At 49.0% G+C, this 13,047-nt stretch overlaps 1 protein-coding gene across 5 annotated transcripts in view; it reads left to right on the top strand.

The window, feature by feature from the left end:
• The window catches only part of CACNA1B (calcium voltage-gated channel subunit alpha1 B), a 2,298,664-nt gene that overhangs the window by 857,590 nt on the left and 1,428,027 nt on the right, over nucleotides 1–13,047 (top strand). For all 5 annotated transcript variants that reach the window (XM_069609698.1, XM_069609696.1, XM_069609700.1 and 2 more), the window contains exon 6: nucleotides 11,557–11,744. In XM_069609698.1, coding sequence (XP_069465799.1) covers nucleotides 11,557–11,744 — 188 coding nt within the window. The remainder of the gene's footprint in view (nucleotides 1–11,556; nucleotides 11,745–13,047) is intronic.

Genomic DNA, 13,047 nt, shown 5'->3' with positions numbered 1-13,047 from the left:
CTCAAATGGCCAGGGGCACCCGAACCACCCACACAAGGTACAGGTAAAACATTGTGATGTGGGACTGACAATGTGACTTCATCACCAAGAGCCAGGTCCAGATACGTTTAGGCTTTCAGTGCACTGACAAGGTCTTTAGGTCGATGCACGGTGAGGAACTCGTTTCGCACCCACCTCCTCTAGAGGACTAGTGCTCAGCAGTGAGTTCTATTGTCAAAAGCTGTATAGGCGAGGGGTGGTCCTATTTAAGGCACCTGTTGACACTGACTGCTCCGGGGTGGATAGCTCTTATGTATCTACCTATCATTGTATGCCCATGGTGCTGCCTGAACCAAATGCATCTGGTATCTGTGGACTCATATTGTGCCACCTACCATGGTCTGTATGCTGAGCTCTTATTGCATCACGGAATGGGCCCGTTGAGCAAACCGAACCACATTATAAATAACGAAACTGAACCTGAAGTAGACCTAGGCGAGTGATGCTGGACCCATCAATGAACAGGAAGCGGCCTAAACATATGATAAGACCCATATTTCCCCTTTAAGTGGCAACCATCTTGGCAGCAGGTAGAAGGAAAGGAAAGGGATTTTCTCCCCTATTCATTTCACTCTAATGTTAAATGATAATGGGCTGGTTGCTGCCTATTTTGAACCTAAGCCACATTGTATTTTCTTTGTTACCTAATTAGTTCTTTGTCTTAATGTATGTAAGTGTGTATACAATTGTGTGAGGATTGGCACTAAGGGGTAGGCCCAGCCTGTCCGTGGAGCCTCCATGATTCCCCACACAAGGAGGTTTGTACTGGATGTGCGCACGCAAAATGTCTCATCCCCAGCTAAAGCTGGGCACACAGATGGAATATGTCCGTGTGCCTGCATGAAATACTGCCCCTCCCCATGAATGGGAGGACAGCTTTCTCCTTTTCACCTACTCAGCTGAGTTTTTGGACGGACATAAAAGGTTGTTCTTGTTACCCAGCACTCCACGAGTTAAAGGCACTTGGCCCCCTCCGTTGGGGAGGCGGAGTGTTAGTGTGACGTGGGAGCGGGGAAGTGGGGATTCCTTTACACCTCCGTGTGTGCGTCCTTTCTTTGTGCCGCGACCTCGGCAACATTGGCGACGAGGCTGTTCCTCGCACACCGGAGTCCTCCAGCGGCAGTCCGCCGCGTCCCGGCTCGCGTGCAGGGAATCACGCGGAGCCTCCTCCTCCTGCTCCTCCTTCCGTGGCGCTGGGCGTAGAAACCCGCCAGTGCTCGCGCGGGCGGCCGCTGACCCGCCGCGCCTCCTCCTCCTCCGCATGCAAGGCTGCAGCTGAAAAAAAAAAAAAAAAAAACATTTTTTTTCTTCGTTTATTTAAAATGACGCGTGTAAACCGCATCCTCCACGCCAGGCGGTCCCTACTGTTCACGCATGCCGGCAACCCCGCCCTCACATAAGGCGGCTGCTCCAGTCCCCTGTCACGGACCACGCCAGCGACGACGTCTGTGAGCCACCTCTCACCGTTAAAGGTCCATAGCCGGACCTGCCTTCGCACGCTTGGGTGAGTGCGCGGGTGCACGCCAGTGTCTCCATAACCACACACCGCCCGAAGATCGCAGAGGTCTCATCTCCTGACGACATGAGCGTCCAGGGATCCAATCCTGGGTCCCCGCAGCCTGTGCGCGCAGCAAAATCAATACAGCTGAGGCTGCCCCCGCCATTCACCATGACGCCACAAGCGACAAAAGGACCCAGGTGGACTGACTGGATGGAAGACTTCCACCATTTTGTGCGGGGGTCCGGCGATGGTGACTCCCCCAACATCAGGGACATCTTTCTCAACCTCGTGGGGGGTGAAATCAAGACAGTAGTAAAAACAATCCCGACGGCAGAACAAGACTCCTTCCCCAACCTGATTAAGGCCCTGGACAAGCTACTCATCATCGAAGTCAACCGAGACTATGAGAGATATCTGTTCAACAAATGCACCAAGCTGCCACACGAGACTGTTGATGAGTTCATAACTCGCCTAAGAGTGAAAGGTGCTAACTGCCAGTTCGACGCTTTCTCCCTAGAAGAAGCAATACGGCTGAGAGTGATAGAAGGTTGTCTCTCTCCTGCACTCAAGAAACAACTTTTGAAAAAGCCTCTCACCATCCCCGAAGTGAGCGAACTCGCTCGCATACACGAGAGAGTTGATGCACAAGCCTCATCCATGAGCAACACAAATAACCCCAAACAAGACACCAATGAACTCATAGGCGCCATACAGCCGCCTCGACAAGGCGACAGAGGACCACAACAATATAGAGCACCAGGGGCACCAACCCCGCGCCAGCAAAGACAGTGCTATCGGTGCGGGATGTCCTTCCCACACTCCGGGTCGTGCCCAGCATTATCCCAACGGTGCACGAACTGCGGAAGAGAGGGGCATTTCCACTCTGTATGTAGGGAGGGCATACCATTTCCCCTGATGCGTCCACAAGCACCCGCCAGAACGCCGTTTCGGCCGCCACCCTCACAATACAATCAACCGAGGCAGTACCAACAAGGGCAAAACCAGAGACGATATGTCAGAGCAATTGATGAGTACCAAATGCAGGGATACTACGTGCAACCAGACCAGGTGGACCAGCCCAGGCATTTCGTGGATGAATACGAAAACCCCCCCATGGAACAAAGGCCTGAGGCATTCTATCATGAAGATCAAGAGGCGGCCTACAATGCGCCGCATGATCCGTATGACCAGGACGAGTTTGTCAATCTCATTCTTGATAACGAAGAGGCGCGGGAAGCCCCAAAAATCCCGATCAAGATGGGAAATTACCAATTCCAGTTCATGATCGACTCTGGCGCCACTGTGAACATCATGGGCGAGCAGGACTACGGCAGGATGTCAGACCCACCACAGCTTGCCCCGTCACATTCAAGAATCTTCCAGTGGGGCGCTGCTACCCCTTTGCAGACGGTGGGACAATTCGCTCGACGGTTTCTCCTGAATGGACGACAGGTGGACACCACCATCCATGTCATTCGCTCGCTCACCAGGAGTAGATGCCTTATCAGCTACCACACAGCATCCCGCCTGGGTCTGATCGAGATCCACGTGAAAGCAGGTGATACCATTACCGCAACTTCAAACAACCCGAAGGACTTAATTAGCACAATGGCATGCGTTCGAAACCAGAACCTAATCACACAAGACGACATAATGGAAAGATTCCCAAAGCTGTGTACCGGATTGGGAAAACTCATAGCCCCTCCCATCAAGCTACACATCGACCCGCTGGTACGCCCAGTGCCGCAACACCCCAGACGGGTCGGGTTTCACCTCCAAGAGGCAGTGTCCGAGGCTCTCCAGCAATTGCTCTCCGACGGCATTATTGAGCCAGCAACGGGCCCAACCCCATGGGTCTCCCCCCTGGTGGTCGTACCCAAAGAAGGTGGAAAAATCCGTCTATGTGTGGACATGAGGGTGGCCAACACGGCTATCCAGCGGGAGAGGCACCCGGGTCCATGCATAGAAGACATGATTGTGCAGTTGAACAACGCCCAGATGTTTTCCAAGCTCGACCTGGTTCAGGGCTATCATCAGCTGGAGCTACACCCTGACTCTCGAGTCATCACAACATTTGCGACACATGATGGCCTATTCCGGTACCGCAGACTGAATTTCGGTATCTCGTCCGCTGCGGAGATTTTTCAGGAAGCCATACATCAAATTATCAGACCCGTTAAGGGTGCTCTGAATTACAGCGACGACATACTTGTGTTCGGCGCCTCCAAGGAGTCCCACGACACAGCGCTGCACGCCACGTGTGAAGCCCTTCAAGCTGCTGGTCTCACGCTCAACATCTCCAAGTGCAGATTCAGCAAGACGAAACTTAAATTTTTCAGTCACATCTTATCTGGGGAAGGGATGATGCCGGATCCTGACAAAGTTGCCACAATCACTGGCCTTGGCGAACCGCTGCAGGTTGCAGACGTCCGCTCCTTCCTTGGCATGGCGGGGTACTGTGCGAGATACATTCCCCATTTTGCCTCCCTCACTGACCCGTTGAGGAGGCTCCTGCAGAAGGAGACAGTGTTCGAGTGGACTCCCGCATGCCAGCAGGCATTCACTGCCATCAAGCAGGCCCTCACGGAGGCTCACCACCTGGCCTACTTCAACCCCGCGTGGCACACCGAGGTGGTGATGGACGCAAGCCCAGTCGGCCTCGGGGCCATACTAGCTCAAACCAGTGGGGCGGACATCAACCCGAGACATGTGGTCGCTTATGCGAGCAGAGCGCTATCCACGCCGGAGCTGGCTTATTCGCAAGCCGAGAAGGAGAGTTTGGCCGCAGTATGGGCATGTGAACACTTCCACAATTTCCTCATTGGGAAGAAGTTCACGCTGATTACCGACCACCAGGCACTCCTATCCCTGTTCGGGAACCCGCACACCAAGATGCCACCAAGGATTGAGCGGTGGGGCATCCGGCTTCAAGAGTACAACTACGACATCATCCATCGCCCCGGAGGTGAGCTAAACCCAGCCGATTATCTGTCACGACACCCTGTGGGGCCCCCGCTGACGCGGAAAGGAGATGTGGCCTATGTGCAATATATAGCAGATCGATCGCTACCACCGGCGTTGTCCCTCGAAAGGGTGGCCGCCGCATCTGCCGCCGACCCGACGACAGCCCTTGCAATTAGTTTGACTTTAACCAACAAATGGAAAGACCACCACAGGGCAATGCTAGCCCATCCGGGCGTCAACAAACAGGAAATCGCGAGACTGGCCAGAGTGCAGGGTGAACTGGCTGTGAAGGACAACAACATTCTTCTACGAGGCTGCAGGATTGTTATTCCCGCCACACTACGAAACGAGGTGGTCCGCACGGCCCACGAAGGTCACCGAGGGGCGGAGAACACCAAGAAACAGTTGAGATGCTACGTCTGGTTTCCCTTCCTAGATGTGGCGGTCGATGAATGGGTGAAAAACTGCCATGCGTGCCAGTGCACTGCCTCAATGGAACGTCCACCCCCGCTGCAACACACACAGATACCAGATCGCCCCTGGGAACGAGTAGCCGTGGACTTCTACGGACCGACCGAAACTGGCGACTACCTCCTGCTGCTAATAGATGAACATTCAAGGTTCCCCATAGTCAAGTCGGTCTCCACCACAGCGTTTCCCCAGGTGGCAGAGGTGCTAGAGGAAGTATTCAGCGAGTGGGGGGTTCCCAAAACCATCAAGTCTGACAATGGACCACCATTCTGCGGGCACGAGTTTGGAGAACTAGCGATGCATTTGGGTTTCAAGCACATGAAGATAACCCCTCGACACCCGCAAGCGAATGGGATGGCGGAACGCTTCATGGCCTCCATCAAGAAAGCGATACAAAGAGCCAAGGTGGAGGCAGTCCACCCGCATCAAGCACTGTGCCGCCTCCTGAGAGCTTACAGGAATACCCCGCATGAAGTTACGAACAAGACTCCTGCTGAACTAATGTTTCGCTATGAGGTGCGAACCCGCATCCCACGCAACCCGTCAAGTGAAGAACCGCTTGACACTGACACGCTCCAACGTGATGCTGAAGCAAAGGAGAAGGCAAGACGTGACACTGATGCGAGGCGCTACGCTGAAACAAAAGATTTCCAGGTAGGAGACGACGTCCTTGTGCAACAACCAATAACCAGGAAGACAGATCCGCGGTTTGCCCCAAGTCCCATGAGGGTAGTCGCAGTAAAAGGTACTATGGTGACGGCTGAAGATCAAAATAGAGCCGTCACCAGGAACTGTCAACAATTTAGACACTATATCAAGAGAGAGGGCTCGGAAGAGCCGAGGAGGTCTGTTTCCCCAGAACCTCGCATGCAGAGAGATGACCTGTGGACCCCTCCGGTCGGGGATCCGGGAGGGACGAGACAGGGAGTGAACAATCCACCTGTCCTAGAGGCGACAGCTCAAGATGAGAGGCCCCGACGAGTGATCAAGAAACCAATGAGACTTGTTGAGGAATGTTGAGCTGATGTCAGGATATAATGTTCGGGGGTAGTGTTACCCAGCACTCCACGAGTTAAAGGCACTTGGCCCCCTCCGTTGGGGAGGCGGAGTGTTAGTGTGACGTGGGAGCGGGGAAGTGGGGGTTTGTGGGAAAAGGCGCGTAGGGCGCCAGTTACTGCGTAGTTAATGAAGGAATAAAGAAGCTTCCTTTACACCTCCGTGTGTGCGTCCTTTCTTTGTGCCGCGACTTCGGCAACAGTTCTACTCATGTGTATCCCTCATTTTAAGCCGTACGGGATGCCTTGCCTTTTGCTGTAGACAAAGAGGAACACAGATCTCGTCTTTCCCCTTGTTTGACTGGAAATGGAAAAGTACATTGATCCCGGTGCATTGCCGTGACTGTTCTGTTCACAACGCACACATACACACACGCCTTTGCTTCCAGTAAACCTGTAATGCATTTCCTGTTCACAGAACACACATACCCATGCTTCCAGCACCCTCCCTCATGTATGGCTTCACAGCATGCAACCCCTATCTTCCAGGACCATCCCTTATAAATGACTTGTTCACAGCACGCACACCCTAGCTTCCAAGACCATCCCTTATACATGACTTGTTCACAGCATGCAAACCCTAGCTTCCAGTACCATCCCTCATACATGACTTGTTCACAGCACGCAAACCCTAGCTTCCAGTACCATCTCTCATGCATGACTTGTTCACAGCACTCAAACCCTAGCTTCCAGGACCATCCCTCATACATGACTTGTTCACAGCATGCAAACCCTAGCTTCCAGTACCATCCCTTATAAATGACTTGTTCACAGCACGCAAACCCTAGCTTCCAAGACCATCCCTCATACATGACTTGTTCACAGCATGCAAACCCTATCTTCCAGTACCATCTCTCATGCATGACTTATTCACAGCACGCAAACCCTTGCTTCCAGGACCATCCCTCATACATGACTTGTTCACAGCACGCAAACCCTAGCTTCCAAGACCATCCCTCATACATGACTTGTTCACATGATGCAAACCCTAGCTTCCAGTACCATCTCTCATGCATGACTTATTCACAGCACGCAAACCCTAGCTTCCAGGACCATCCCTCATACATGACTTGTTCACAGCATGCAAACCCTAGCTTCCAGTACCATCCCTTATAAATTACTTGTTCACAGCACGCAAACCCTAGCTTCCAGTACCATAGAGGAAAAGATCCTTGCGACAAACACTGCGTCATATAAAAAACAATCAGGTTGATTTGATCACATGTAAAGAAGACCTAAGATTGGCCTATAGAAATTGGTCAAAAAATCATAAACACCAGAAATTACAGGAAGATGGAGAGAGAATGCTCTATTTACTTAATGCAAACAACTGCAGAAATTTCTGGGCGGCGCTGAACCAATTAGAGACCGGCCATAACAGCTCTCTTTGTAACTTGGTCCCAGAGCAAGAAAAGGTGACATATCTGTCAGACAATTTTCAACCAACTGGTTCTACAGATTTTATTTTACCATCAGACCCACATTGGACCCTTTCATTTGAGGAACAGGATATAGTGGATCTCATACTTTCTTCTTCCACATCAAAGGCGGCTGGTCCTAATGGTCTCACTTATCAGGTTCTTAAAAAGAACCCGACTATGTGGGCACAGCTGTTAAACCACCTCTTCAAGGAAATTCTCCTAAATAGGGTCTTCCCTCCATTATGGAAGTACGCATTAGTTATTCCGTTTTTCAAGGGGGGCGATAGGTTAAGACCGGCAAATTACCGCCCCATCCCCCTCCTTGATATTGATAGTAAACTTTTTATGCAGCTGCTGTTAAAAGACCTCACATCCTGGGTGGATTCTAAGCATATCCTCTCACAGCACCAAACAGGTTTCAGAAAAGGGCTCTCTCCCAGCCTCAATGGGCTCATTCTGAATCTACTGAGTGAAAAGACTAATGAGAAAGAGGGTGTGCCCCTCTTTGGCGCTTGGGTTGACTTGTCTAGAGCATTTGATCTAGTCGATAGATCTCTTTTGTGGCGGAAACTACATAGCTGGGGGATGCCTGCCTCTCTATTAACGATGCTCATGGAACTCCACAGGAACACCACTGTAAGACTGAGGTTGGATGATTTGGGTCACCTGTCAGAAAAAATACTGGTTTTTAAAGGGGTGCGGCAAGGCTGTTTGGGAGCTCCTCTGTTCTTCAACCTATATCTGTCAGGTCTAGGAGATTTCTTGGAATCATCATCATTGGCCAGCCATAGGTTAAATGGAAGGAGAATACATTGGCTGACCTATGCAGACGATTTCGTTTTGTTGGACAGTTCGGCCATTGGTCTGCAGCGGCTTTTGTTCGTACTGGGGGAATATGCTACACAAAATGGGCTACTAATTAATCCCTTGAAATCCAAGATCTTCATTTTTAAGCACTCTAAAAAGAACCTAGGCTCTAGAAAGTGGGTTCTGGATGGAAAAGTAGTCCCACGGGTCGAGGAGCTCACTTATCTTGACTATGAAATCTCGGCTTCCCCCGCTCAGACTAAAGTCTTTACGGCTATCTCAGACAAAGGCTTCAAGATCATCTCGCAAATGAAGAAACTGAATGGAAAATTTTGTAAATTCTCACTTCTCCCCCTAATCAAATATTATATAGCCAAAGCAGTCCCAGTTCTCTTGTATGGACTGGAAGCAAAGCCTCTGCTTTGGCATTATAACTGGGACAAAATTGAAGGTCTCCTGTGGAAAAAGTCTTTAAATCTTCCAATGTGTACCCCACTAGTGAGTCTTAGGTTTGAGTTAGGTTTGACATCTTTGGGCTGTCGAGTGGACTGGAAACTTCTTTCTCTGTACCGTGAAATAAAAACAGCTGGCCAGTCCACTCTTTTCTTTGATGTAAATGAACATCTCAAAAAAGCCAAATCTAAGCATCTCAATGGCCTGGAGAAGAAAGTGGGAGACATCTTGCTTCGGCTTGAATTAACATCAGAAACTCTCGCCTGTAATCCCTTGAAAGTAAAAAAGCTATTAGAAACAAGAGATTGGATAGCTACCTTCGATGGAGTTAGAAACCTTAATCCTCCAAACCTTTTTCTTAAGGCGGATAGAAAGCTTGATTCTCTCCCTCGCTATCTCCAAAAGTTTCCAGAAAGAGCTATAAGAAATAACTTTTTGAGGCTAAGGCTTAACATAGCCTATTCAGGGGAGTCTTGGCGAGAAGAAACCAGGGTGACAAAGCTAAAAAACTGTGCAAATATTGTGAGTCTCCAAGCCACCAGTCCCTCAGACATCGGCTGATGGATTGCGAAGGTACTTGGGAAATAAGACTTTTATTACTCGGAAGATTCGTGACCAAAGAGGAGAGCTTGATGGGTGATGTGTTTTGGGATAGATTGATTGCTGGTCAAGAAATCATGCTTACGGCCAAAATTTCTGGAAAAATTCTCTATACTCTCAAGTCCTAAAGTCACCTGTCAATCGCATGAGAAAAATGAGGGCCCAGTTTAGGTTTGGCTTTGTTGCCCTTGGATGGCTGGATTGTTTTTTCTAGTTTTCCTGTATAATGTTATTCTTTTTTTTAAATTGTTTTTATGTATTATTGAAGATTTTGTAAAGGTTTTTCATTTAAAACCAAAACAAATAAAAAAAAAGTACCATACCTCATACATGACTTGTTCACAGCACGCAAACCCTAGCTTCCAGAACCATCGCTTATACATGACTTGTTCACAGCATGCAAACCCTAGCTTCCAGTATCTTCCCCCACAAATGACTTGCACAAGCACACAGAACCTAGCTTCCAGTACCATCACTCATACATCACTTGCTCAAGCACACCAGCCCTAGCTTCCATTACCATCCCTCATACATGGCTAGTTCACAAACCCTAGTTTTCAGTACACTCCTCCTCCATGTATGGCATTTTAACAACCCTGCAGAGCCTGGCTTTGCACACTCCCCCTCAGGGATGGTCTGTTCACTTTATATAGACCGAGTAGCTTCTAGTAACCTTCCTTCCTACATGACATGTTCAGTCACACAAGCCTAGCATACATTACCCTCCCTCATTCATGTACTATTCACAGCACACAAACCGTACCTTTCAGTGTCCACCTTCATGATGGCCACACACTGACTTTTGTTTCCAGTACCTTCCCTAATGCATGTACTGTTGAGAGCTTGCAAAGAGACCACAGCTTCTAGCAAATGCCTCATGTTTGCCCTGTCCCCCTCACAGAGACCTTTGATTCCCATACCTTTCATCATTCATGCCTTGGACAGAGCACTCAGACCCGCGCTTGCATTACCATCCCTGATGCATGACCTATTCACAGCATACAGACCCTAGCTTCCAGTAGCCTCTGTTATGAAGGTCTTATTTACAGTTCACACACACTTGCTTCCATTACTGTATTACATACAGGACGTGTTAACAGCACAAAGACCATAAGATCCGCTACCTTCCTTCATGCATGGGTTGTTCAGATTAGACACAGACCCTAGCTTTCAGTAACTTCCCTCAGGCATGGCCTAGTACAACAGACGGACATTAACTTCCAGTACACTCCCTCATGGCCACATTGTGGGAAATGCATGGTGCAATCGTGCCAGTGTCGCAATTCTCCTTTGATCTCCAGTCTCTGACTCTCCAGTCCATCACGTCTGTAATGCCTTGTTTCATTCCCTGCCCCCTCCTGTCCTCTTTCCTTCTGCCTCACCCTGCATCCTTGGAGCTTGAGCTCTTTCTTGTTCCTGACGCGGCTTGTTGTAGCTCTAGCTCCGGGGCTAATAGTGCATTTGGTCCTGCAGGAGCCCTCTTTGTGAGGGATTAGTTCATAACAAAGAGACCAGGCGTGCTAACTGGACCAGACTCATTAACAGAGCCTTCAGTGAGCGCTCCTTGTGGGGACTCTTTATTTCTTTGCCATTATTGCCTTTCTTGCCTCACTAAGTCCCCTCCAGGTTTGTGTGGGAAACCTTGGTGACCCAGTTCAGAGCCCAAGACGATCTGCAGCAGACGTGAGAAGCAATGCAGAGGCATGACTGCAGCAGGCAGTGTGTTCAAGGGAGGGGTTGCAATGATGGGAGGGCTAACGAGTGAGGCTTTTATGGATTATGAGATTCTGACCTCGTTTGACTAGTCATGGCTGGGGAAGTTGTGACATCACATGAACCTTGTGTCCTCAGTGACATCACTGAAAGTGACACGACAAGATCTCTGATCCCCATTGTTTGGCGAACGTATGTAATGTTATGTTAGTTAGGAACAATTGAATAAAAATAAGCTCTCAGTCTCCCCACCACCCTATGAGCTGTGCATCAGTTGAACTAACCTGGCCCTTCCAACAGAATTTATTTTACTATGTGGTTTTTCTTGTGTCTCCTCTGTAGCACTGTGTGGTCTCTGTATTTTTATGTTACTGGACGTTCCCAGACCTTTGTGTGTCAGGATACAAAAACACGAATTGCACTGTCTTTCATTGGCTGATTTGAGCGAGGCTCCTTCTGGAGTTCATTGTGGTGTGTGACCGACCTCTCGGGCCTGGCAGTCAGTGACCGTGTGCTTTGCATCTCTTAACAGGTGAGATTATGGGCGACTTTCCATGTGGAGAAGAGGCTCCCGCTAGGCAATGTGAAAACGGAACCATCTGCAGAATGTACTGGGAAGGGCCCAATTTTGGAATCACGAACTTCGACAACATTCTGTTTGCTATCCTCACCGTCTTTCAATGTATCACGATGGAAGGTTGGACGGACATTCTGTACAATGTGAGTAGCTCGTCTGTGCTAACCACATCTGCGGGCCTTGTGTGCGGTATGTCAAGCGCAGAGTTAAACTATGGTGTCACCTACACTCCGTTTGTCGTCAACCTTGCATGTGCTCTGATGATGTGTTATGGTCAATACCAAGGGTGATATTCTTCCATGGGGTAAACATGCTAACCCAACATGTCTGCTGTGTGCTATATGCTAAGCTTAGTGCAGTAGTCTTCAAACTATGGGGCTGCGTCCGTAGGGGGTGGGGCGAAGAATGTCCAGAAGAGGCCAAGAGGGTCTTATACAAGAAAGGGCACTGACAGCTGTTAATATTTAATGTAATCAGATATGGCATCTGGGGGAGGGGAGGACAATATTCTTACTCAAGGAGGTGGGGTGGGGGCTTGGCAACAATATTTGTACTCAAGGGCGTTTGGCATTAAACATGTTTGAACAGCATTGATGTAGTGTCATAATAAAGGCTACGCTTACAATGCTAAAATGGCCGTCTCCTATGAGCCTTGTACTAAAGGTGTGTTATTGTTTTGAGGGCTACCCCAATAGCGTGAATGTTGCTATATCTCCTGTAAGGTGTTATACTGAGGGTCGTGTGTGTTCTTATATCAAGGGTGAAGCTAACAAGGCTAATGTGGTCATGTCCCCATTGAGAAGTATACTCATAGCGGTCTTTATATATGGAGGGCTACACTATCAATGCTAATTTTACAATGTCTCCTGTGAGCTGTATAACCAGGAGTGGGTTACAGGGCTATTGTTGACATGCCTCATGTGAGCCTTATATTAACAGTGTTGTCCTTACACAGTGTACTAAGCTAACAATGCTAATGTTGATATGTCTCCCAGGAGCTGTATACTAATATGATGCTTGTTTATCAAGGACTATGCTAACAAGGCTAACAAGGCTAATGTTGGCATTGATCCACGAGCTTTGTACTAAGTGTGGTATTATTAAATTGGAGGCTTAGCTAAAAATGTTAATGCTAATTATGACATGTCTCCTGTTATCTGTATACCATCTGTGGATGCACCTATATCGAGGAGGTTATGTAGCAAGGCTAATGTTGACATATTACCAATGAGAAATAGTCTAATGGTGAGGCTTATATATGGAGCGTTACACTATCAATGCTAACAGTGACATGTCCCCGGTGTGCTATATACCAACTGTAATGTCCTTGCAGTGAGGGTTATGCTCACAAGACTGATGAGGACATGTGTTCCCTGAGTGTTGTACTAATGGTGGAGTTCTTACATAAAGGGCTAAGATAATGGTCTGCAAGGCTCTATTGGTGTT

Source organism: Ambystoma mexicanum, chromosome 8 (assembly GCF_040938575.1).
Source record: "Ambystoma mexicanum isolate Mex_15411 chromosome 8, UKY_AmexF1_1, whole genome shotgun sequence".
Classification (NCBI taxonomy): domain Eukaryota; kingdom Metazoa; phylum Chordata; class Amphibia; order Caudata; family Ambystomatidae; genus Ambystoma; species Ambystoma mexicanum.
The sequence above is the reverse complement of the archived record's forward strand: the minus strand, read 5'-3'. Positions and strand labels throughout refer to the sequence as shown.